We start from the raw sequence: 26,898 nt of genomic DNA on the forward strand, positions 1-26,898 counted from the left end.
GAATTTAGTAAACTAAATGCGTCCAAAATTCAAAAAAGAAAAAAAATCTTTGAAACTTAGAAAAATATACTTTACTAAATTGATTCCAAATGCCTAATTTCTGGGAAGATCACATAGTGATTTTTAGTAATTTTATAAAGTGTCTTCTTTTTATTGTATGGCATGAAAGGGCTATATCCTAGTGCATTCCATGAGTTATATATACCACAAAGTTATAAGAATGGCAGAATGATATAATAAACTATACCTAAAAAGTTATTAATATGCTGATCTAGCATAAGATTGCTAGATTATGACATAGTGAAAACTTTCAGTTCTCTTGAAGAAACCAAAACCAAAAAAAGTTAGAATGTTCCATTCGACTCCCTGTAGTGCCACCTTCAGGACAGAAGAATGAAAAGCAGGTAACGGCATGCAAAAGACTTTAAATTTGGTGATATGAGATGACTAAAAAACATTGACATATATACTAGGATATTAAAGAGACAAAGCAAAACACAACCCTCCTAGAATCCACCTATGCAAAATGAAATACAATTGTTGAATTATGATTCACTTTTGCTACCCAAGTGATGTCTCAGACCATAAAAAATATTATTTCCATATTTCAATGAAGCCCATTCACGATTCTCGTCCTTTGAATGGACTTTGACTCTTCCTGAATTTCACCTCTTAACCCTCTGTATTTTAATAGTAGACAGTCTATAACTCCACGGGCAAGAGGAATATATTAGGCCACAAGGGTTATATCTGTTTGTATAGCCAAGTTATTGTCAAGCAAGTAAAAGAAAACTCAACTTTTAGGTATTGTATTTTCAACCTTGTGATCCTAAAAAAAGAGGAAGAAAAAACCAAACAAACCGGAGTCAAGTTTGTGGCCAGAGGGCACAAGTGGCCACGTAGCCAATGGCACAGAGACACACAGCAGTCCTTTGGTTGACAAATGCAGATTGTCCAATGGAAGTAAAGGCTTCAACAACGGAGACAACTTCTACCATGATGCAGCCATATCTTTTAGTTTTTTATGGTGCAAAAAAACTAATTCCATTTAAAAAAAAAAAAAAGAGAAAAAAGAAAAGACCTCTCTTTAGGTCCCACATCAATGTGAGCATACCCAGTATGCTAGAGAATTTATCTGAAACCTTTTAAATCAAGGCCTCTTTCATTTAAAAAAAATACACACAAACAAACAAAAAAAAAAAACCAAGGTGAAAGAAGGAAAGATGCTGAAGTATTATTCCAACTGTCTCTGTGGTGTGGTGATCAGTCACATCATCCCATGTCTTTATTCATTCTCTTCTCTCATTTCTACGATGTCTGTAATTTCCTCTGTTGGAGGCATGTCAGTCATGGCAGAGTCTTCACCTTCTGTGGCTGACTCATTTTCAGTCTTCTTTTTCTAGGTCAAAGAAGAATTCATAAATACAAGGATATAGACAGAATCAAAAGGTCAATACAAGTTGACCCTGAAACAATGATTGTTCATAAGACAGAATATGCTACATAAAACTCTTAGGTGACTGTCTACTTATATCTTGGTATTGAGGATGTGAATATAATTTTGGCCCAAAATTCAGTTCAATACATGAAATATTTATTGAATACTTACTGTATCCTCAACACTGGGCTAGGTGAAATGAGAGCTATAAAGTAACCATAGCTCCTCTTCTTAAGAATGTTACAGTTTTGGGGCAGTTAGGTGGCACAGTGGATAGAGCACTGGCCCTGGAGTCAGGAGGACCTGAATTCAAAACTGGCCTCAGATACTTAACACCTACTAGCTGTGTGACCCTGGGCAAGTCACTTAACCCCAATTGCCTCATCGAAAGAAAGAAAGAAAGAAAGAAAGAAAGAAAGAAAGAAAGAAAGAAAGAAAGAAAGAAAGAAAGAAAGAAAGAAAGAAAGAAAGAAAGAAAGTTACAGTTTTGTTAGAGAGGTTAAATATATTATCAAGCAATTAGAGAAAAACCTGTTGCAAGATATTAAGCGACAAAAATCTATGTAAAGACAAGTGATGGGAAATTTAGGAAGCAGGCAGCTGGGAAAAATTCATCAAGTGGTCATTGCACTTCACTTTGAAGTACGACAAATGTTTTATCATACATACATACACACACACATACACACTTTACTGTGACATTCTTTAAAAGTTCTCTAGTTCAGGAATTGAATGGAAGAATTCCTGAAGGTATTAAAAAATTATTTCTTCAGGATTTCCTCAGTCTAATCCAATAAGCATTTATTAAGCACATATCAGTTGTAAAGCACTATTAAATGTGCTAGAGATATGAAGACAGAATAGAAAATCAGTCCCATCCTCAGGGAGTTTATATTTTGATATTTCTATTCTGTGATTTCAATCTGTTGTGGCAAGAGTAGCAAAACTGTAGAAATCTTTTTAGGATGTCTCCACTAAAAGAACAAAGAAATTAAAAGTCACAATGCATTACTTCCAAAATTTCTGGTTCTGTTTGTTTTGTTTTAAGCAGAGAACTCCCTCCCCGCCCCCCCCCCCCCTTTGTGGTTTTGTTATTAAGACCTAAACATCAAATGCCAGTGTGGCTTTGGAAATTCTTTTCAAATATGGTAAGTGAAATTAGTTTTCTTTTGTGCTCAGGAAGTCAAATGGAATGAGAATTAGGTAGGGGATCAAGTAATCAATCAATAAACATTTATTAAGCACATACTTTGTGCCAGGAATTGTGATGGGCCCTGGAGCTATACATACAAGCTCCCAAAGAGTTTGCATCTAACTTGTGGGATGCCTGTTCATAGATAGGTAAATACAAAGCCAGTACAGAGACATCTTGGGGATGCTGGTGGTACCAGGCAGCTAGATGTCATGTTGGTTGGAGTGGGTCTAGAGTTAGGAAGACTGAATTCAAATCTGTCCTGAGACACTTATTAGCTGTTTGACCTTGGGCATATTTGTCTCAAAATCCTTACCTGCAAAATGGGGATAAGAATAGTGATTACCTCCCAGGATTGTTGAGAGGATCAAACGAGATATTTGTAAAGCCCTTAGCAGTCTATGGCACACGGTAGGCACTTAAATGCTAGTTTCTTTTCTGCCTATCTACCTATTCCATAATGGCGGAATGTGCAGATGAGAACAATTTGTTCCAATGACCATGAAGGCAGCAGAAACAGATGCTGTGGAGCCCTCAGAGACTGGTCATCCACTGAATCCTGGGCCATTGACAGTTGTCTTGATTTTTGTCCTGCCACTAGACTTTGATGACTCAGGAAGAGAAAGTGAAGCTGACAACTTTGTGCAACTCTGTACCACTTAAATCCAATTCACGGGCAAGTCAAGACATCACCTGTGATGACACTGGTTCTCTGAAAAATTAGGGCTACCACCACCACCACCACCACCACCACCACCACCACCACCACCACCACCACCACCACCACCACCACCACCACCACCACCACCACCACCACCAAACAACTAGGGGAATAAGAAAGGCTCCTTGAAGAAGAGCAGTGAGCCTTGGAGGTTACTTTCTTCCTGGGGCTTCCAAGAGGCAGAGGGGAGGAAGGGAACATTCCAGGCATGAGGGAGGCAGAGGATGACATTTAAAAGGACATTTCATGTATGAGAAACAAGCAAGCTAATTTGGCTGGAAGGTATAGGGTGTGAGAGGTAGGATTTTTAAACAGCAGTAACAATTCTCCCCAAAGACTTTTCTAATGATACCGATTTCATAACAATGACTGTGAAGTGGGCTTGAAAAGTCCCTGGAAACATAATGAGCAGTCCTAATTTAGCATCAGGGATGGCATTTACTTCATTCTCTTGTTGCCTTAGTATACTTCCCCAGCACCTATCCCAGGGCCCACTAAGTTCTCAATAAATGCTTGTTGGTGGAAGCAGCCTGTCTGCTCAGACTCATCAACATCTTACCTGTTTTCTATAGACATAGCAAGCTGCTATTGCAACCATGGTAGATTCTCCCACAAAACCAGCTAGGAGTGACCCGACTCCTAGAGTAGCTCCATGAACCCTGAGAGTAAGAGAAAAATGCATCCTTAAAAAATATAACCCCCAAACCATGACACAAATAAGAAAGTACGGTCAGCACACAAAAAATGCTACAGCAAATATTTTAAATCATCTAAGGTTAAGCTTGAGAATGAGAAGTGAGTCCTGATATTGAATGACAGTGTTTGCATTCTGAAACTCCTAGTAACTTGTGATGGGACTGTCTGTGCATTCCTTACCGCTGGAGTTTTCCACTAGTGGGGAACAGAACTGTGCAAATCTTTTACTGCTCGGTGATTAGCGATTGTTATCCTCACTGATCAGAAATGATTGTTAGCCTCCTTTGATCACAATTTTGCTGGCACAGCGGCAGGGTTCTAGTTCTAAGTCCAGGTACACTGGAGATGTGTAGATGAAGATACAGATCTCATGATCTAGATGTCACACTTTTGAAGGAAATGAAGATGATGTCCCTGTTGGAAAAGCCACTTACCCCATATAAGGCAGAACGACAAGACTAGTGATGAGGACAATGATGCGCAGCACGGAGCTGGGAGCCAATACAAATGTCTTCTTCAGTGTCATCAGCCAACCAGTCAAGTGTGCCCTCACCGTGACTGTTCAGGGAAAGCGGAGAATGACATCAGTTGTTGCCCTGCTCTGCTAGGGCTTTTCAGGGCCCTCCATGTACAGACAAATCCAGATTATACAATGTTTGGAGGTTACTTTCTTCCCTAATAGATTATTTATGAAGGCTTCTAGGCTGAAGCTAAGGGGTAGTCAAGCCTTAAGGTCCTGGTTGGTAGTACCTCATATGGATTAAACACCCTCTTTGTTTGTGGCCCATTGTTGCTCAATTTCCTTGTTTAGGTTCACTTGTAGGAATTTTAATAGGGACCCAAGTTCCTTGCAATAAAATAACAATAATAAAACAAAACCTTAAGAAAATACTTTTGTTTAGTACCTTGTCCTCTCGATTGCATATCCTATTATCCAGTTTTGTGTTCTATTTGCAGTTTTCTTTATTGTCCTACAAAACGGGCAGTTTTTATTTCCCTAAAGCAAGCACTCCCTCATCTTGTCTCCACCCTATTCTAATGCCCCTTATTTTCCTTCCTGTCTGTCTGTCCAGTCCTACCACCCTCCCCATGACACAGTTCATGTCCTTCCTCCACCCAAAGCTCCCTTAGACCATTTCCTTCCATGTCAATATCCCCTTTCTCTTAAGTTCTAAAACAAGCATTATCTGCAGAGCTTGTTCTGGTCCTAAATAATATGCCTCTTTGTAGGGTATATTTCCTGTGTGCTGATCTTAACACCCTAATTAGACCCCAAGCTCCAGGTAGGGCAGGGATCACGTGTTATGCTTCTTTAAGGTCTCTCACAGGCTTCCTAGGGACGGGTTAGGTACTCAAAAATACATGCTGAATGTTGCACAAGGGACTTTTGCTTATAAAAGATCGAGTTGATTTTTCTTAGGAAGGAAAGCCCAGAATGTTTGTTTATTGCATTTGGAACCTCCCTTATAAGGTTTTGCATTCTGAAGGGTCTTAAAGAGGACAGCGTGCTTGCATCTTTTGAAAAGTAGCAGCTGGCTATAGTTAAACAGCTGACAATGGGCCTGAGCCTCTGCTGAGCCAGCATCAGGCAAACAAACACTGGAGAAAGAGTTCTCACTGTTGGGGGAGGAAATCTAATTTCCAGGGCACAGTTCATGGAAAGAGAAACTTTACTGGTTGTATTCCTGTGGATCTGTGTGCCTTAACTTCACACTGGAGAGACCAGTTTACTTTTAGAGCTCATTTTACTTTTTTCAGTACAAAATAGTTTTGTCTGGTTAAGGATGTGACAAACCACATGTTGGCTTGATTAGCCACAACATGAGGAAGGAAACATAGAATTTTACAGAAACAAAGGATCTTAAAGATCATCTAGTTTAATCTTCTTCATTTTAGGGAAGAGAAAACAAAGGCCCAGAAAGATATAATTCCTCTTTTTTAGACAAGAAATATGCTTCTAAATTGCAGGAACACAGTTGCCTCCTTAGAGTTGGGACTAGTACCTATGACGATCTTACTCTGAACACTGGGCCTTCTTTACAAACCTATTTGAGCAAACGAGGCCAGGCCAAATTTTATTTTGTGCCAAAACAGGCAGTCCCCACTCCTGGCTACTTCACAATTCAATATTCTGCTCACTATACCTTGATCAATAAGAGTTTAGTTCTTCCATTAAGTTGCATTTACCCACTTACTTGACAGTTTCTCCTGATGTCCAAGAAAAGCAACAGCAATGACTTCTTAGACTTGTTGTTCTTAGACTCAATGATGAGTCTCAAAGTGGGTATGACTTGGAGATTCTATCTCAACTGCATTACCCTGTTCTTACTACACTAAGGGCAAGTGATGACAAAATACATTTTTAATCACTCTTGAACATTTCTCAACCCACAGCTTCTTTGCTTTTTGGCATCTTAGTGCCCTAATTTTCCAATTGTTTTAAACTATCATCATTTTCTTTCCTGGTATTCCAGGTCACACCCTCAAATTTTTTCCCTGGCCCTGCCAGCAAAGCCAACCATCCTTTTTCTTGATCCCCATTTTTTTTTTTTGCATTTGTCACCTCTGTTTTCTTTTAAACTGCCATGTGTTTATCTCAAATGATATAATACATGCAATGTACTTAAAGTTCTATCTTATTGTTAGTAGTAGTTTCTTGCTAATTTATGTCTTTTATTTTTTTCTTTCTTCTCTCAAAACTCCTGCAAGAATGTAGGTTTGATAAACCATTTACTCCCAAAATAAGAGGACCAAATGAAAAAGGAATCAGGGAGCTTTACCTGGAACTGGGAAGAAAGAGAAAATGCGCAAAGGAATAACACAGAGTTCTGCAAAGGCAAAGTCCACTCCAATGATGTCAATCAAAATCTTCTCTGAAACATTGGGGGTCCAAAACATCACAAAACAGAGCTAGAAGGAAATGAAAGCTATTAAACAATCACATGAAAGCAGATTCTGAATCACTGGTGAGAAAACATAAATTAAAATAAATGAGGTTACATTTCACAACCAAATTGGCAGAGATGGCAAGGATGAAAATGATAAATGTTGGAGGAGCTGTGGGAAAAACCAGCTACACTAGCACATTGTTGGCAGAGCCATGACTTGGTCCAATTGTTCTGGCAAACAATTTGAAGTTACACTAAAAAAAGCCCCACCAAAGTGCATGTATCCTTTGACACAGCAATATTAGTACTAAGAATATATCACAAGGAGGTCATAAGTCCCCTGTATACCAGTACATGTATAACAGCATTTTTTTTCTTTTGATAGCAACAAAGAAATAGAAAGAAGGGGGTTGGCAAGGTGAATACACATTTATTAATAAGCACTTTACAAATATTATCTCAGTTGATCCTCACAACAACCCTGAAAAGTAGTTATCCATCAATTGGGGTATAGCAGAACAAGTTGTGGTCTATAAATATAATGGAATATTATTGTACCATAAGAAAATATACATATGAAGAAGTGGGAGAAATTTGAAAAGGCTTGTATGAACTAAAGATGAACAAAGTAAGCAGAATCAGAACAATGTGTATGATGATCTCAATAATGTAAAGGAACACGCAGTGATAGACTCCAGACCTCTAACAAATCCAGTGGTCAGTCATGTCAGAGGATTTAATGATGAAGCATTCATTCCTCCTGCCTATAAGCAGTAGTTCACAAGAGACACTGATAGACATGGCTATTATACCGATTTGTCTTGACTACTTATTTGTTACAAGGGAGACTGCTCGGGAGTAGAGGAGTCTTTTGGAAGAGATAGTGATGTAAAGAAAAAGAATATCAATAAAATATTTTAGTAAGAAAAAGGAAGGAGTGGCTAAAGATAAGGAGGAAACACATTTTAAACCTGTGGAGGGACACCCTGAGAATTCTGATGGAGGTGGACACCGGAGAAGATTTCCCTATAGCTCACTTGATACCAAGTTATTCAGGCCTGGAGAATGGTTTCTCATAGATTCTACCATAAGCCTCTCCCCACCCCCCACCATTTTGTTTTAGATGAAAAGGATTTCTCAGCTCAACATTAAAATGCTTGTTGATAGATTGAATGAGGGATTTGGGGTTTTTACTAACTTTTAAACTAACCACTTTTCCCCCCTTCACAGTTAGGCTAAATTGACATCAATTTAAAAATCACATTTTCATCCAGAAGCCTTCAGGGAGGCAAAAACCAAGCACTATATGAATAGAAATTCAATGGACATCATCATAATATTTATGCATGTATTATATTTTATATTTCTCAAGGTCTTTCGCATCCTCTCTCACTGAGGTCACAAGACCAGAAACCAAGTAGGAAAACAAAAAGTCAAGCACACTATTAGTGAAATAGTTCTGGTGCATCCAAAATGATCCCTTCTGGGGGGCAGAGACCATCCTGCCTAATTATCAGGCTTCCAGAGGCTGGTATAAAAGGCACAGACGACGGCAAGGCCATTTGTTAGAGGTCAGAGTAATTCTCTGTTTATTAATTAATCTGGGAGCCAGGAGATCCATGGTCTACTGCTCACTTGATCAGTGGATGGTCAGACTTTTCCAGGTCATGATCTCTTCAAGCCTCAGGTGTCTTAATGGGGACAAATGGATACTGGCATTAGCTGCCCCCAGCACTTAGCACAGTGCCTGGCACATAGCAGGAGTTTAATAAGTATTTGTGGACTGACAAATCACACAGGGATGTTGTGACATTTCATTAAAAAAAACTATGAAAAAAATATCTGTGAAAGTGCTTTGAAGGACATCTATATTTGACACGTCTTACACTGCAATCTGCCAGTATTCTTCATCAGAGATATCCTGTGTGAGAAATCATACTGTGGAAAAATGCTTGTTTAGACATTAATAGTATAGTTATAAGGATAAATAAGTTTCCCTCTCCCCACTTTATCCAAGCACTGCACCTACCTGGCACATGGCAGTACCAACAACTCACCCAATGCTAGTATGCTACTCAGCCTAATTTCCTTTTTTTTTTGTTTTGTTTTGTTTTGCAGGGCAATAAGGGTTAAGTGACTTGCCTAGGGTCACACAGCCAGTAAGTGTCAAGTGTCTGAGGTCAGATTTGAACTCAGGTTCTCCTGAATCCAGGGCCAGTCCTTTATCCACTGCACCACCTAGCTGCCCCCACTCAGCCTAATTCCTTTTTCCTCCTCAGTAGCTGCCCTGGGCCAAATGGACACAGCCCTGTCACTCTACCCACTCCCAGTGTTCCTGTTCTAAAATTCTCTGGTTCCTCTATAGCAGGGGACCTTCCTCCTTAACCGCATTACACTTAGGGGACCTCCTAGGGATCGCCCAACCAATGGAGGAGGAAATGAAACCATGGCCCACAGCTAACTTGTATCTTCCCTCTGGACTTCCCTTTCGGTACTATGTTCACCCAAGGACATTTCCACTAACTATTTGGCAAAGCCAACTAAGAAGTAGCTTACCACTTATTCCAGACTTACTTTGGGATCTTGGGTAAATGACCCAATTGTTTAATACTTTAAGTTTCCCATTTCTATTGCAAGGATACCTGGTCCTTCAGACTAATAGGAACGCATGGCCTTTTTGTCTTTTTCCAAGCCCTGTATCTGCTTTGCTATTTGTGAGCTTCAGAAGTATTCTGGTAATAAAAAAATGAACAAAAGAAGAAAATTCAAGGACTTTCAACTGGTTTGGAGAGGGGAAAGGGGGACTATAAAAAGGGAGCATAGCAAATATACTTAAATTAGGGTTGTCTCCCATGTAGAATATAATCTCCTTGAGAGCAAGAGCTCTTTTTTTCCTTTGCCACCATGACTTTTTTTTTTTTTTTGCAGGGCAATGAGGGTTAAGTGACTTGTCTAGGGTCATACAGCTAGTACGTGTCAAGTGTCTAAGGCCGGATTTGAATTCAGGTCCTCCTGAATCCAGGGCCGGTACTTTATCCACTGCACCACCTAACTGTCCCCTGCCACCATGATTTTGATGATCTGCCTCATAAAATACTTTACAGCGATGTTCACCTCCCTCTTTACTTTGAAAATCTGATAAGCTGGGCTATTGTTTTACTTCATTCTATATTTTCTCTGATAACGGAATCTTTGTTTCCAAATTTGCTTCATTCTGTTCCTAAGTGCTTTTGGACGTTTGCCAGAACCAGTGCATTATTTTGGAATATTGGTTAAATAACACCACCTGTGCAAAAAGACTAGGGGGATACCCAAATTGGCAATAATGCATCCTATTATTTGCATTCCCCCCCTCACCCCTGCATTGAGGATGCTATACCAGAGTTGGCTTTGGAGCTTTGTCACATTTTCCATGTCTTTATTATTAAATACTTTAGTATTTGCATCAGCTATCCCACATGCCAGGCATGTACTTACTGTAGCTTTTAGGAATTCTTTCTTTCAAGGTTCAGCTTTTGTGCCATCTTTCCCATAAAGCCTTCCTTGATCTCTGAAGCTAAAAGTATTCTCTCATTCCACAAATTTTCTCACAGCATTTATTTTGGGGAGATCTCACCTCATATTACATGATCATAACTGGAGTACATATCGTATTGTAGTCTGCCCTCCAATCCCAAGGGGTTATAAGTTCACCAAGGGTGAGGACTGTCATTTTTTTGGACTGTGGTATCCCCAGCAGCTAGCACAGTACCTTTCATGGAGTAGGCACTTCATAAATGTTTGTTGAATTGAGTTGTTTTCTTCTGTTCTTAAATTTCCTGACTTGAGCTAATTATCCACAGTGGGCACTAGTAATACAAATATTTAAAGCAAAACAAAACAAGACGATAAATGGACATAGATTTTATTACATGTGCTGGGAGCACAGATAATGTACATTGTGCATTATTAGATGCATTCAATGCTTGATTCTGGATCGGTAAGAAATGCAACTTTTTGTTAACATCCCTGATACCTTTAAGCTTTGTCTGGATGCATACACTGGGGACAACTAATCAGCCGTGTTGGTAGATGGGTCTGTCTACTATTACAACTATTTTTCTTCTGCGAATGTCTTGAAGTACCTGATAGGACTTCAGGGTTTCATGAAATACAGTTTGTAAACCATTACATTTATATAATACTTCTATAGATACAGCATTGCTATGGCTAACAAAACTGGGGTTAAGTATACTGACATTTTAATATATAGGTACAAAGAGGAGGAAAACATCTGCTTCCTGTACTTGCAAAGCATACAGGAGGAAAACACATGAACAAGAATACCAAATAACCTTTCTGGTTATTTTTTACTACATAGACATCAGCAAAAGATTCAATACTTTAAAAAAAATAAGGAAAGTATTTTTAAGGATTTAAAAACTGTAATGATCTTATTTTGAAAAGATTTAGATAGGTTAGAATCACACCTTTGAATAATTTTTAAAAAACATAGTCTTTTATCTAAATTACACCAAAAATAGGCGACGGTTTTCTATTGTATTTTTTCAGCATCTGGGAAGTATGCTACATTAGCATTTAAAAGTGACAAATGAGGGTAATTTAACACTCAGGCTTGATGTAAGTACTCAGGCCACATCTTTGATATGAAAGGAAAAGCACTTCCACAAATGTAGCAAATTAGCACAAGGATTTTATCATCTATATGTGTGTGGCCCTGCCACTGGACATACCCTATGGCTAATGATGCTCTCTCAGAATGCCAAGACATCACTAGCACTTGCTTGGCCAGATTCCATTCTGGCAAGGCCTAAAACCTCTCTAAAATTGCTTTAGGCTGGATCCAAAATATTTTCCATCGACCAGTGATACTCTAAAGTATTCCAGACAGGTGAGGACTGCCCCAGAGACTATATTTAATTAGTGACACTCAGATTCTATGAATTGTAGGATTTGGACAATCTCTACCCTGAGTGGCATGACATATATATATATATATATATTAGCCTTCCAGGGAAACGAGTAAATCTGAAAAATCATTAGCGTGCCTTTATTATTCTGTAGCTAGCAGCTTCTGAGTGAATGAGAGAGTGCCCCAGAATTAATGTTTCAATAGGCTTTCATGTCTACCATGGTTTGTAGGTTAACATAGACTGGGGTGATAGGCAGGCCTAACTGCATGTTACAAGTATGTAAGTCAATCCCTCTCACCTCAAAGATGTTTCTACATGGAGGGAATCTAACTAGAAGCTTTACAAGAGATGGATGGATGGATGGTGGCTCAACCTTTTGAGGAAGACAGAGAAGAGATTCAGGATACAATAATAACATTATTAACAAGATGGAGCTAAAATTAATTTTAAAAATTAAAAAGCAAAAAAAGAAGCTTAAACTCAACAATGTATCACAAAGCCTCAGAAAAGGAATCTTAAAAATATAAGTGTAGCAGAATAAGTATCATTAAGACCCTGATTGTGTTATGTTAACAATGCTGCTTTCTGCATAGAGTGAGAGAGACAATTTCAACACTTGGCTCAGGGAAAGATGGTGTGATTCATGATCACTTATATACCCACCTTGGCAAAAATCAGTGCTAGCCTGGCCCCACTGCCTAGTGTTCCATTCACACAATTCCATGTATTTGTCCCATGGCAAGTAATGTGATGCTACAAAGACACTCAGGTCATTACTAGGCAAGTTCTCAGTCTGTGGCCCATTTGGCCTAACAAGGATTTGAAGGAAATGAAGAATTCTACTTGGATACTAGTTATTTAAAAACATGATTTTTTTTCCCATTCAAGTTCACAGAACCTCTGAAATCTGTCCGGATTTCTTAGAGGTCTGTGGATCCCAAGTTAACAACTCCTGCCTTAGAGAAGTTAAATAACTTTGCCAGGCTCACATATCTACTATGTGTCAGAGGCAGGGCTTTAATCAAAGTTTTTGTGGCTTTGAGTTAAGCTCCTGCCCTTCATTTTAAAATATGACATCCAAGGAAACTGGGGTCTTAAAAAAGCCAGTCTCATTAAACAGTGATCAGACAACCATTTATTTTCTCCTGCAAAAGGTCAGTTCAGTTTTCTCATCCAAGCACAATGCCTAGCGCATAGTAGGTGCTTAGTAAATGTTGATTGACTATCTGATCTAAGCCCCAAGAGGAGAAACTTCCCCAGAAACTAACACTAGGATGACTCTGTATTCTTCAAATGCTGCCAGGATCCAGAGACATTAACATTTTTATAACCTAGAATACAAACCTAATCAACCATTGACAATACATTCTATCCCACAGAGCTGTGGCAGCATTAGGCTTCCTAGAGCTGTCCTATCATCTTATTACAAGGTGACCATCAAAAGATGGGAAAAGCAACCCAGTTCTCTTTGATTTGACACATTGTGATGCCTTTCCTAAGGTCTGACTATGCATTGGTTTTAAAATGCCTGCATAAGAATTGGGGTTTGCAACAAAATATGTAATTGTGAGTTGATCTATCTTCAGGAGATTGCTCACTGTGCATTTTTTTAAACAGCCAGATTCACTACCTTTACATAGATATACAATTGAGCATCGCTCTTTCTTCATATAGAAACTATAAGCTACTATAGAGCTAATTATGAAACACTGTAGTCTTTATCCTATTTATTAATAACCATGAGATGATAAAATAAATTTTTCTAAGCAGTGTAAATTTAATAAATTCCATGTAAAATCTCAGCTGGGCATATGTATATGCAGGATTTTCACCTATGTCACAGGATATATATTATAAAGGTTTTTGCTACCATAGGGCATTGTATAGTAGAAAGCATGCTAGATATACAATTCAGGGACTTGTTCAAATCTTGCCACTGACACTTAGTAGCTGGGTGAATGTGGGCATATCCCTTCAACATTACCTTGAAAAGTCTCAGTTTCTTCATGTATAAATGGTGACAATATTATTTACCTAGCTCACGAGTAAGAAATAAGAAATAAGAAAATAATAGGTAATAGGAAAATAAATAATAAATAAAAGAAAATGATAAATAAGAAAACAATCTGGAAATGTTCAGTTAAAGGGGTTGTGGCAGGAGCTGTCATTTCCTTGATGAAATGAAATCCCACGTGAGAAGACTACCTATATGCATGTAGGTCAGCTCCTTCTTGGCAACGTCTGGTCTTAGGGAGTTGTCCAGAGAACAGAGAGATTAAGTGCCCGTGAAGCTTCTCACAATATGGTAGGGGTAGGAATCAAACCCACTTTTTGGGGATAGATTCATGCTGTTTCTTTGTAAACTTTAAAATAACTATATAAATGTGAGCAGCCTGGCACAGTGAAAAGAGTTGGCTTTAGGGTCGGGAGGATCTGAATTCAGTCCCTCCTTTGGCACTTACTGGCTGGCAGTGTTGCTCTGGGCACATCACTAACCCTCTCAGTGCCTCAGAGAATCCTCTAAGATGAGGTTTCAGAACAGGTGCACATCTGCATGGGGAGGGGGAAGAGGAGTTCCTTCACTTTGCACTAAAGAAACAGAGGTCTAGACTCTCTCCTCTTCCCCACCCACCCCTTGCTGCCTGTCCCGTGTGTATTGGTTATATTAGGGCATAAGATTTCACCTCTTCTGACCAAATCTGCATTCATAATGAAAAATGTAACAACGGGATGTTATAGAACGTTAAAATAAAGGAATATGGAACATAGGAGTCAAATTCATGTTGCTAGTAAGACACTGAAACACACTACATGCAGGCCTAGGTTCCACATCCTGAAAGGTCAAATACCTTTATACATATTTTTGAAAATGAAAAAACCTTATGTAGACAGTTAGAAAGATCTACAAATAAGAAGCAAGTTTGCCCATCTAACAAAACTCTTTGGCAACCCAAAGTTCTCAAGGGAGCTATGCTTTCATTTTATGGCATCCAGCCTCCTATGAGGCATCTTGCCAATGTGTCATTGATTGGACAGGATGAGAGGATGCAGTTTTACCAGGATAGCTAGATGTTTCAGAAGCCTAAAGTGAACTACATCTCGAATTTTATGGCACCCCAACCCCTGCCAGACAGCTTGAAAAATGTATGTCTTTGCCTGGACAGGAACATGTAGATGACTTCGTAATAGTCATCGCCACAACTGGAAAACTCATTCAAACACATGTTTAGCTGTAGTGTAAAAAAGAATTTTAACACACTGTATAGATGGGTGATTATACCTTTGGCTAATTCATCCATCATGGTTTTTCCAATAACAGTGAATCATCAAGACAAGTAAATGAAGCATTCTGTAGGACGGATTAGAGTGGGGAGAGACTTGAGGCAGTGAGACCGATTAGACAGCAACTGCACTGGTCCAGGCAGGAGGCAATGAGGTCCTGCATCACAGTGGGGGCTAAGTGAATGGAGAGAATGGGATACAAAGAGGAGAAGTTGTGATAGCAGAAATGACAAACTTGGCAACAGACTGGATGGGGGGGGGGCGAGTGTGAGTGAGCTGAGGATGTCCCTAAGATTGTGAGTCTAGATAAGTGGGAGGATGCTGGTGTTCTCAACAGTAATAGGGAAGTTTAGAAGGGAGGAAGGTTGGGGGAAGGAGAGTGAATTCTGTTTTGGAGGTGTTGAATTTAAGGTATCTATAGGACATCTGGTTTGAGATGTTCAAAAGGCGGTTAGTGATGTGAGACGGGAGCTTAGGACAGAGATTAGAGCTGGACAAATGGACCTGAGAATCTTCTATGTAGATATGGAACCCATGGGAGCTGATGAGAGAGTGTACAGGCATGAGAGAAGAGGAAAGACAGGAGGGCAGCTATGGTTAGTGGGGATGAGCTGGATGAAGGAGACTTAGAATCACTGCTCAGACAGGGAGGAGATCTGAGTGTTAAGAGAACCTAGGGAGGAGGCTGTGCTGGTCCTGTGAAGCAGTCCTAAAAGATGGCCGTAAACTAGGCTTTTATTTGGCACTTTCAGTTAGACAGGTGAGGTACAAAACCTGCTTTGTGAGGGGAAGTCCCTCCTGTACGATCATGTGAGTTAATGTTCACCCAACAAGAAGGTAAAGCAGTTCCTTGGTCCTTTAACCACTGGTTAAATGGGCTGCCACTTGAACAGCGTAGCATTTCAGGAAACTGTGCTTTGCAGAATTAAGCTAGAGTACAAATCTGGGAGGCAAAATCCTGCCTATATTTCTTCAAACTTTATTCTGATCCCTTTAATTCCCTAAGAAGGAGATACTCTGTAATTCTTATAAATATTTTCTATTATTTAGCCACCTCACCCGAAGTGCTTTATTTGCTTGAATCATCTATGGGTAGAGGTGGCATTTTATCTCTGGAGGATTATTATTATCTTTTTTTTTTTTGGTGAGGCAATTGGGGTTAAGCGACTTGCCTCGGGTCACATAGCTAGTAATTGTTAAGTGTCTGGGGCCGGATTTGAACTCAGGTCTTCCTGAATCCAGGGCCGGTGCTCTATCCACTGTGCCACCTGGCTGCTCTGAGAATTATTATTTTTGTAAAACCCCTTTTGCCCAGGGCTTCTCTTCTGATAGCTTAAGAGAATGGGAAATCTCCAACTTATGAACAGGATGTGTTCTAAGAGATCATTTAAAAGTGGCATGTTTTCCATTAGCATCAGTATTATAAATGGTGCTATTGTATTTAGATCGACAAAGCAACCCCAAGCAGCCAATTTTGCCCATAATATGGCTAAAGTATAGTATGACCTACCCTATAATTTCCTATTGTTTTTGTGGGAAAAATAGATTTGGAGTTCCACTTAGGAAACTGAAAAGCTAAATTTCCCAGCCTTGGCTTCCTTCCCTCTCTCTCCCCCTACATAAGTAAAGGCAAGAGTGGAGGCCTCTGCTTCAGGATCAGTGACAGATGTACAAGTGAGCAGAAATGGGAAGTTCCTTCCTGAAGCTGTTCCCTTAGAGCAGTGCCCTCATCTGCCATCCCCATCCTAATCCGAATCCATCCATGTGATGCATCACTAGTAAATGTCTCCATCCTCACCTCTGCCTTGTGCGTTTCCTAGTGTCCTCCAAGATTCAGCTCAATTGCCACCTGCTCCGTGAAGCCCATCCTGAGTTCCCCACATGGTCCCCAGAAATTACTTTGTATTTAGCATCATAATGTCCTAGATTTGGAACTAGAAGGTACCTTGAAGTTCCCCTAGTCCAACCCTCTTATTTTACAGTTTAGGAAACTGAGGCCCACGGATGTTAAGGGCTTACGGAGGCAATAATTGACAGCTATAGCATTGAAACTGGAATCCTCTGATTACCAACCAGTGATTTTATACATTTTGCATTTACACCTCTGTCTGTATCACTGCCTTGCAATAGCAGGTGAGCTCCCTGATGGAGGATAGAGATTACCTAGCATAGTGCCTGGCACAAGCTGAACCCTTAATAAATGCTTGTGGAATGAAGGAATCCATTAAGCCCATGAAAAGTCAAAGAAGAAAGCTTTTTGAACAGCAGGGGGAACCCTATGCCCAGGCTGCAGGCATCCCTGGATAGAGCTGACATCTCTCCATTGTGAAGCCAGCTGGTGCCAGGCATTGGAGACAGCCCAGTTCCCTTACATTCCTAGCAGGCCCCTCTAGAAATGTCCCTTACCCAGTCAGAACCTAGAGAGGGCTAGAGGCTGCAAGCCGCTGTTTAGCTAGCTAGTTTCTTTCTTGATTCCTAGTCTGTCTAATCCAACCCTGGTTAGGACTGCCTGTTCTGCTTTCAGACTGGTCGATTTTGAGGGTGACTACTGGCCCAGTGGGTGTGCTAAAGAATTTGGAGGTTCTTGTAGGACCATTTTCCCCTGGGATATCATGACGAAAGTTTAGGGAAGCTACATGTTGTAGACCTTACTTCTAGTTTTTTTTTGTTTTTTTTTTTTTTTGGCTTAAACTGAAATATCTAGTGATTTAGAGACCAAATAAATGCTGGTGTTATTGGAAGTTTCCCTAGCCCAAGCCCTTGGAAACATTCTGGGACACCAATGTTGAAAATACGGAATCTATTCTTTTTCTTTTGTCCCTTTTCCTGCCATGGACAAGGGAATCATTTTCTTACACTGGCTAATATGGAACAATGAGGCAGCAGTCTTTACCTCATTAGGGCAAAAATCCAAATCCTCAAATACGTCCTTGTTCAGAGACAAATGGTCACTATGGTACAATGTACACTAGTATTTGGCTCTAGCAATCGCTGAATAAAACCTAAGGTTACAGTTGGGGTCAGCCACATAGAAGTGAGGCTGGGTCACAGTTATGACCTGAACTTTGACTTCTGTAATGATGGCTAGCCCTGACAAACATCTATTAGATAGGGCTTTCCACTGCTCATTAATCTAGATTTGGTAGTTCGCTTGCATACTGAGATATAAAGTGCAGCCACAGGATGAAGTTATGAATAGAAAATTCTCAGGCTGATCAATGGATATTCAGTTCTTAGCTTTGCCACTTACTACCTGTGTGACATTGGTGAAAACACTTCAACCCTCAGTTTCCTCATTTGCTCATGATCTGATTAAACAGGTTATGAGGGACAATCCATTATTTAAGCCAGGTGTTGGGCTTCACACAGTATATACATGAGAGATAAGATAAATATTGTCCTGACAGCAGGTGAGTTTAAAAGCCAACTGTAAATTTTTCATCACTAACTTACAATATTATGTGATCCAACACGAACACATAACTGAATTATGAAAGAAATCCTCACATTAAATTGATAACCATTATTTAACCCCCCCCCCCACTAATGTAGAATCATGCCATTTTAGTCAATGTGTGAGGAAAAAGCTCCTTCTCTTCTTATTGGTGGAAACTATACGGAATTATTATTATGATTATAAAGATTTTTCAATTGTAAACATGTAATAGTAGGACTCAGGAAAAGCCACTTCTTTTCTTTTTTTGCAGGGCAATGAGGGTTAAGTGACTTGCCCAGGGTCACACAGCTAGTGAAAAGCCACTTCTTAATAGGGGTGAAGGTGGTGGTGGTATAGACCAGGGCATCTTAAACTTTTTCCACTTGTGACCCCTTTTTGCCTGAGAAATCTTTATGTGCCCCAAGGTATATAGGTATATAAAACAGGTATACATAACATTTTATTGTTGCCAAATTTTTAATGACCCCCATATTCAGTTACATGATGCCATATGGGGTCATGATCCACAGTTTAAGAAGCTAGGGTATAGACAGAGGAACCTGAATGGGAATCTAGGGAAAGTGGGCTGGGTTGGTAACATGAACTAGGAAAGGTTAAGTCACTTAGGGCTGAGATGGCTCACCTCGGCAAGTAGTGAGCCAAGGATGAGGGGGGCATTTGACAGACTGAGAATGGGAACAGGAACTTAGCAGGAGGTCCAGAAAGGGTATGGGCTTTGAAATGGGAAAGAGATAAATTTCCTTTTGGTCTTACGTAGACAAAGTACAGGAATGACAGCACCTATTATTCCAAAATAACAGATGAAGGAGCAAAGCTTCTTTTAAGAGTAGGCCCACCCTTGACAACCAGCTAGCTAATGAATATGCTGCAGGCAGATTGGTCCAGGAAGAGAAAAACAGGTCAAGAAGGGTACAAGACTTAATAATCTAGGGGCAGGAGACATTCATGTTTCCAGAAGCATCGTGGCTCTAAGGTCAGTACAAGATAATCTGAAGCTCAGGGGGAAGAACTTAGTAAAACAGAGGGGGAAGCACTTTTGTCAATAAAGGTTCCTCAGGCAGCATGAGGAATAGGAATGAGAACTAAGGGTCTCATAAGTTGTGCCAGCCACGCCAACCTGGGGCTAGACTCTAATTAACCTAGTTTAAGGATCCCATGTGTTCTAAACTCATTTATTTTGATGCTTTCCAATTTTTTTGTTTTTGTTTCCTCTTGTTTCCTAGTAAAGTTCCACTTAAAAATTCCAACCTTGGCTTAACTGAAAATAAAAATGAAACTTTGTTTGTCCAGCTCTAGGCCAGTATAACCAAGGGAACCAGTGCCTCTACATGCCAGGTAAGGTGGCCACTGTCTTGGATCTCTGGACAAAGCAAGGGAGCTGGGTTAGTGGTAAAGAGATGGCTTAGGAGAGGGAGAAAGATGAATCATAGAAAAGAAGTTTGTTATGAAGTCACATTGGTCCCACGCAGAGCATTTAAAAAGGATCTACTTTTAACTATTGCTGCTGTCCTCCAAGAGCTTTTGGACTTTCACACAAGAAGAGGTGGCCCAGAGCCAAAGGTTATATTTGGAATAACTGCACTATAAATACCTTAGCATGCAAGCAGGCCTGTTGCCAGTTCAAAGGTAGTTTGTGTGTGTGTTTGATTTATTTTTAGGGGGAAGTGTAGGGAAAGGTGGTGGCTGGAAAGGTCATACTTCAGAGGAAGAGTATTCTTGTTTCTAGCATTTGGCTGCAGGCGCCCTACAACCTTAGTTCATTAGAACAGCATTTGAAGAACTTGAAAATTGACTGAAATTTCATAGAAGAAAGATAGGTATATTTCTTTGAAATAGAGAGGTATCTTCCAAAGCTACCCACTTCATTCTGTTTGTTACCCTTTCTGAAGCTGCAATTTTAACTTTTCCTTCTATTCTGTGAAGTCCTAATGGCCCCTTTCCAGGAATGAAACTACAGGGGTGGCAATGAAATTTCAGGTCCAGATTTTACCCTCTGTCCTTATCATCAAGTAAATGATTACCTTTACCATGCAGGTATGAGTTCATCCTGTCATTTTCAAAACCATCAAGGAAGGAATTTCTATAATTTTCCTTAACAACCAATTGCAATAATCTTTACTGACAAGAAGTTCTTCTTTATACCTATTTTAACTCCCTTGTTCTGCAATTAAAAGTCATTTCTTGGATAGAGCACCGGCCCTGGAGTCAGGAGTACCTGAGTTCAAATCCGGCCTCAGACACTTAACACTTACTAGCTGTGTGACCCTGGGCAAGTCACTTAACCCCAATTGCCTCACTAAAAAAATTTTTTTAAAAAGTCATTTCTTGTTTTATTCCCAGTTGAGATGGGCAAAATCTGGTCACCAAAACAATTCCTGATGATATTGATAAAGTCTTTACTGAGGCTTTTATCAGTATTTTATTTGACCTAAATAAATGCAAATTCCTCGGTCTTTCTTGAATCCCATTTTCTGAACTTCCATCTCCATTACCCTCTTACTAGTTCTCTATAGCAACCTCAGCTCTCTTCTGACTTGGCAGGATACCTTCTTGCATGTTAGGTATTTGCAATGCTGTTATTCCAAATATGACCTAGACTCTAGGTTTATATTTGAAAGTCTAACAGAAAGTTGCACTGTAGAATTAAGGATGGGGCATTGCCCCCTAAAGTGAGTAAGAATAAGCATAGTGGATGACACACTGGATTTGGAGCCAAGATCTGGGTTTGAATCCTGGCTCTTCAGCTTAACTATCTCTCGGCCTCCATTTCGTCATCTATTAAGTGAAAGGGTTAGACTAGGTTGTTTTTTCCAAGGTCCCTTTTAGTTCTAAATAAGTTACTGTATATTATTATATTCCTCTTTATGCCTCAGTGTCATATGTACTTCTTATATCTAATATGGCCTATAGATCCGTTTCATATATATGATATGTATTCTTTAAATATATATTTATATGCACTGTACTGTTATATATGCTAACCTGCATGTATTTATTCTGAACTTTGCTTTCTTTGATTTTCCATTTCAATTTACAGAAGCAATTTAGAACCTAAATCTTTTTCTGTTCTGGTCCTTTGGTCAATATAATTAACTATTTTCTCTGTATCATCTATTAAATGATAAAATTGAGAAAACTATGCTCAGACCCACATGAAAAAGATCATTATGATCTTGGGAGTGGTAGAATAATGGATATAAAAGTGAAAAACTTTTTAGAAGTTATTGGCTTACAGGTCTCATCTCCCTAACAAGATCATAAACTTCTTGAGGGCATGGACTTTGTCATTCATTTTTGAATCCCTTCTCAGGTACTTGTTGGCACAGTGCCTTTTATATAGTAAGTAATCAGGAAAAATGGTTGAATTAATGAGTAACACTTTGAATAAAGCCATTTAATGAGTTGTAAAACACTGCCCCCACAATAGTTTAAACTGGGCATTTCTTGATATCCTTTAGTCAATCATATACTTGTGAACTCCTTCCCCTTCAAAAATAAAACATCTACCCATTCTATTCCATGTTCCAACTACTTTATGTATATACATAAAGCAGACATTGTCCTTTAATTACTATGGTTATTACTACCTCCTCCTTTCTGGTCCAAAACTGACAAAGGAGAATAAAACCACAAGATATAATGGGAATGCTAGACATGGAATAGGGAGAGTCCTGAATTGGCCTGTAGAACCATGGGAAAGCTGCTTAACTTGAGCCTCACTTTCCCCATCTGTAAAAAAGGGGATAACAGTATCACTTGTATCTCTCCCCATAAGGCTCATCAAATGAATTAAAATACATGAAGCGCTAGGCAAACCTTAAGGCACTGTCAGTTATTATTATTCCTTTACCATCACAACTTGTTAAACAAGTTAAGATGCCTTTGTCAAGGGCTCACTATGTGCCAGGTACTTTGTTAAGGTGTCAGCTTTGGTATTAGGGGCTGAGGTATTTCCCCAGAGGACTGATGGAAATGGAAGTGAGATTATTTAGCATTTGCAAGAAAACTTAGAAATGAACGCTGAAAACTAATGTAGCATTTAAATGATTTACAAAATATGACCTAAAGTGTGGTAACGTGCCAAAATGTTTCTCTTTCCACCACAAATGACAAATAAGTTTTTTCTGTTTGGATTCCAAAAGTGCTCTTGTCTTTTTTTTTTTTTAAGTTCATATGTCTGAGATCTGGGACTTCATTCATTCACCTCATTCAGCAGAAGAGGATTTGTGTGCCAGACGCCACAGAGGATACAGGAACAAATAAAACACGGTCCTTGCCTTCAAGGATTATCCAGTAAAGGAAGAAGCTTAAATCTTGGCTCCAACAGCTATTAATAGGTGAACTCAACCATCTCTCAGTATGGTCTTTGTGCATGAAAGGTTGCATTATCATACAACATTTTTTAAACAGATGGCAAATAGGGAAATTTGATGAGACAAATAGGTACTCTATCTCATTAAAAGAGTTTTTAAAAGACAGGTGGGAAAGTGGCTAGTGTAATATTTTAACAATGTTCCCCTGCCTTCAACAATTAATTGTTTTTTGTTTTGTTTTGTTTAAGTGAGGCAGTTGGGGTTAAGTGACTTGCCCAGGGTCACACAGCTAGTAAGTGTTAAGTGTCTGAGGCCGGATTTGAACTCAGGTACTCCTGACTCCATGGCCGGTGCTTTATCCACTGCGCCATCTAGCTGCCCCAACAATTAATTCTTAAATCCAAGAAACATTGGTAGAATAATCATATCTATTTTTATTTTTCTAGATTTTTTTTTTTTTTGGAGGGGGGAAGTGTGAGGGAGAAGAGAAGGGTCTGGACTTGTGTTTTCATTGGACCTTCTCATGAGGAAATTCCCTTTGCCAATGTAGATCAGCATTGGTCTGTGCCAACTGAATCTCAGAGAGTTGCCTGGGGCTCTGAAAAGTTAAAGGCTGATAGAGGGTCCCCCAGACAATATTCTCTGTGTCAAAGACCAAACTCAAACCCAGGTCTTCCTGGCTCTGAGTTTGGCTTCCTTTTACTAAGCCGCAAGTCTTAGCAGTAGGCTTTTATTTGGCTACACAGTCATTGTTTCCCTCAACTTCTCTTTTTATATGATTTGGGAATATGCCCAGCCTAACTGATTATAGAATTAATTATGTTTAATCACCTTGAAACTGGAAAGAATACTCAGGCTTTCCCCTCCACCCATCTCCACCCAGGCCTCAGTGGGCAGAGAGTGTTGCAATATCTTCACCTAAATCAGCAGCTTCCATCGGATTCAGTCAAAGTGATTCATGGGAGCATTTCTGAAGCACAAGTATTGATGTGCTCACCATTATCTCTAAGGGAAACTTCTTTTAATTGTAAGAGCCAATTCATTTTTCATTCCATATCCATTAAGGCTTGTCTCTTAACCAGGATTAGCACACCGGTTGAAACAGTGTTGAAAGTAGCCCTGTACCTGATTAATGGTGATTATGTTCATGTGGCACCATTCCCCACCCCACACTTTCCCTCGGTATCCATTCTTTATAATTTGTAGCTGTGTACAGACAGAAGCAATGAAAAGAACTGCTTGCTCACCCATTTCATGTCACAATTTAAAGACATTTACTTTCGCCGTTACTGAAGAAGGTGGTAATTAGAAGCACAGCTTGGAATGGAATCATCAACTTTTTCACAAATAAAAAATATAGACAACTGAACGGGAACCATCTAATGGTTCAAATGGCTTTTTCAGATCCCTTTTTAAGTACTGCTAACCCCATGGCAGATGGGAACATAAAATTTCCCTATCTGCTCAAGGAGATATGTGCCTGCAGAAATTTTATTTTTAAATTGTTAGCACCTAGACAGGCATTTATTATCTTTTAGAATTATCTTTTAGACTATGTCTCTGGAATAGGATGGCGGCCCCTTCTAAGATATTATGGAAAGGTCAAGTCTTCCATCTCTGTGCAGCAAAATCAATTACTTTGATCATTGCTTCCCTGACTTTCCTTCTTTACTCTATAGTAAACAGAAAAATGGGCAGTTTGTGATTAAGTCCTTCACTCTTTTCCAGTCCCAAATTAGGGGCAGTATTTCATATTCCTTCCAGGCTTTATACTATATTAAACACATATCTTTATTTTGGGTTAAAATCCATGACTTTTGGAGGTATATGCTCCTGCTTCTAAACGGGCATTTCCCTGACCTGGCAACATCCTGTAACCATCAAGGCCATATTCTTAGCACCTTCAATAAAATAGGCTCACATACTCATGGCATGAAGCACTTTGGAGAATCTGCACAGGTCCAGAAACAAAGAAAAAAAGGAGAAATCACAAACACTGGATCCTTTGTTTCCTATACAATATCTTATGGATTATGAAACAAAGCTGATTAGTGCAGCTAAATCCCACTCTGCAAAGCTCAGCCCAGTCATCCACAGAACTCTGTTGTTTTCCTGGGTTTCAACACACCTATGTAATGTGTCCAATGGAAAAGGGAAATAACAATGATACTCAGTAAGATCGATTTAACCTGTTGGACAATGCCGGTCTTTTCAACCATTTAAGCTGTTTCTAATGAATATAATTTTTTTTTTAAGTAACAGGGAAATATTCCTGAAAGACTAGCCACTGATCCCTGGTAAACTACTGCCTGCCGATCCTGCCATATGAAAGCAGAATGGGACAACTGATATCCCTCTTGCTCCAAACCTGCTTTTATACTTGTGTAAGAGGCTTGTGAAGACCCACATCTTTATTAACCTAGAAATGGCCCTTCTGAAATTAGACTCTGTTCCTGGGGCCTACATTTTCAAATGGCATGTGCCTAATTTCCGAAAGGTTATGCAAGGACTGGATTCCAAGAGACACCAATGAAGGGCTCTCTCTCTATATGTGAATATTCAACTAAATGAAAAACATACCACAATCCTTTTGTGGCATTTCTCAGAGGAATTCTGTGGCCCCACAAACTCCTAAAACCCACCAAGGAGTACTTACTAAGTGTACAAATACCTGGCATAAATTCAGGCACCAGTTACAAAAATCCACTAGAACTAACACGAAGCCATGTAGATCTAACACTAAAACAGAAAGTAAGGGAGGATTTAAAAAATGGATGGGTTACTGCTTCTAATGCTGATCAGCAGGTGTTGTCTTTCTAGAAGCATCCCTAGATCACATCAGAGATCAGTGCATAGCAGACCGAGTACAACAGTGAAATATACTTTAAAAACTCCATGAGGTCAATCTGTTGCAACAAAAAATAAATATGCACATATTTTCCCAGAACACCCACTGCTAATTTATTGTTTTGGGGGAAGAGCAGTGTATGCTGTGAATATTTCCTTCTTCCCCACCCATCTATTTCAAGACCAACATCCAGAAAGATCAAAGCTTGAGTGAAAGACTTAGTGAACACAGAACCAGATCTCCAAGCAGTAAAAATCACTGGTCTCTGAAGTCATAAGATATTATTATACAGAACAAAGGGGATCCACAGAATGGTTTCTTTTTGCTTTGTTGGCCTTTCCTTCCTTAAGTGACAGTGAACATGCCTCCATTTGTCAGAGAGAAGCTCAACTGTAATATATGATGGGATAAGGAAGGGGAAGGCAATCTGAGGTCTCTGACATGATGTCACCATACCCTAGCCTACCTTTCAATAATATGCATCCTCAATGGGAGCCTCTGACCTTGGCAGTCACTACTCCCAGGACATTTACTATTCCTGCTACTGCATACTCCCAGATGCCAACTTCCCAAAACAAACATATTTAAGGGTGAGAAAAATGTTTGCACATGTGGCCCTCTTCCACCCTTCCCCCGACAAAAAGATGAGAGAAGTGCATTAATAGGAGGCAAGAGAAAAAGAGAGAGAAACTTAAAATGTAACTTAAAATTTTTTTGTAATTATTTTAAAAATGAGTTACTTAAGCTTTTTACATGCTGACTCAAGTACAACTCTGTTAAGAAATCAAAAGCCAGTTGCTGAATTTTCATTTTAGAAAGTCACATGAGGGTCTACCTATAAAATGTCCCAAACTTGGGGGCAGCTGGATGGCACAGTGGATAAAGCACCAGCCCTGGATTCAGGAGGACCTGAGTTCAAATCCAGCCTCAGACACTTGACACTTACTAGCTGTGTGACCCTGGGAAAGTCACTTAACCCTCACTGCCCCACCAAAATAAAAAAAAAATCCCAAACTGACAGTAGGAGAAATTGTGAATATACAGTGTTAATAATTCAAGTTCTTCATGTATATTCTCTATAGGCCTTGCAGGAAATAAGTAAATATATTCTTTTGGGTGGGGGGAGCCTGGGGCAATGAGGCTTTTCCCA

At 39.5% G+C, this 26,898-nt stretch overlaps 1 protein-coding gene across 1 annotated transcript in view; it reads right to left on the reverse strand.

The window, feature by feature from the left end:
- Positions 1–1,209: 1,209 nt before the first annotated feature.
- The window catches only part of ANKH (ANKH inorganic pyrophosphate transport regulator), a 188,284-nt gene continuing 162,595 nt past the window's right edge, over positions 1,210–26,898 (reverse strand). Inside the window, exons 10-13 of the mRNA XM_043984237.1 lie at positions 6,828–6,957; positions 4,482–4,605; positions 3,911–4,010; positions 1,210–1,399 (exon numbers count right to left, since the gene is read on the reverse strand). Coding sequence (XP_043840172.1) covers positions 1,286–1,399; positions 3,911–4,010; positions 4,482–4,605; positions 6,828–6,957 — 468 coding nt within the window. The 3' untranslated portion in view covers positions 1,210–1,285. The remainder of the gene's footprint in view (positions 1,400–3,910; positions 4,011–4,481; positions 4,606–6,827; positions 6,958–26,898) is intronic.

Source organism: Dromiciops gliroides, chromosome 1 (assembly GCF_019393635.1).
Source record: "Dromiciops gliroides isolate mDroGli1 chromosome 1, mDroGli1.pri, whole genome shotgun sequence".
Classification (NCBI taxonomy): domain Eukaryota; kingdom Metazoa; phylum Chordata; class Mammalia; order Microbiotheria; family Microbiotheriidae; genus Dromiciops; species Dromiciops gliroides.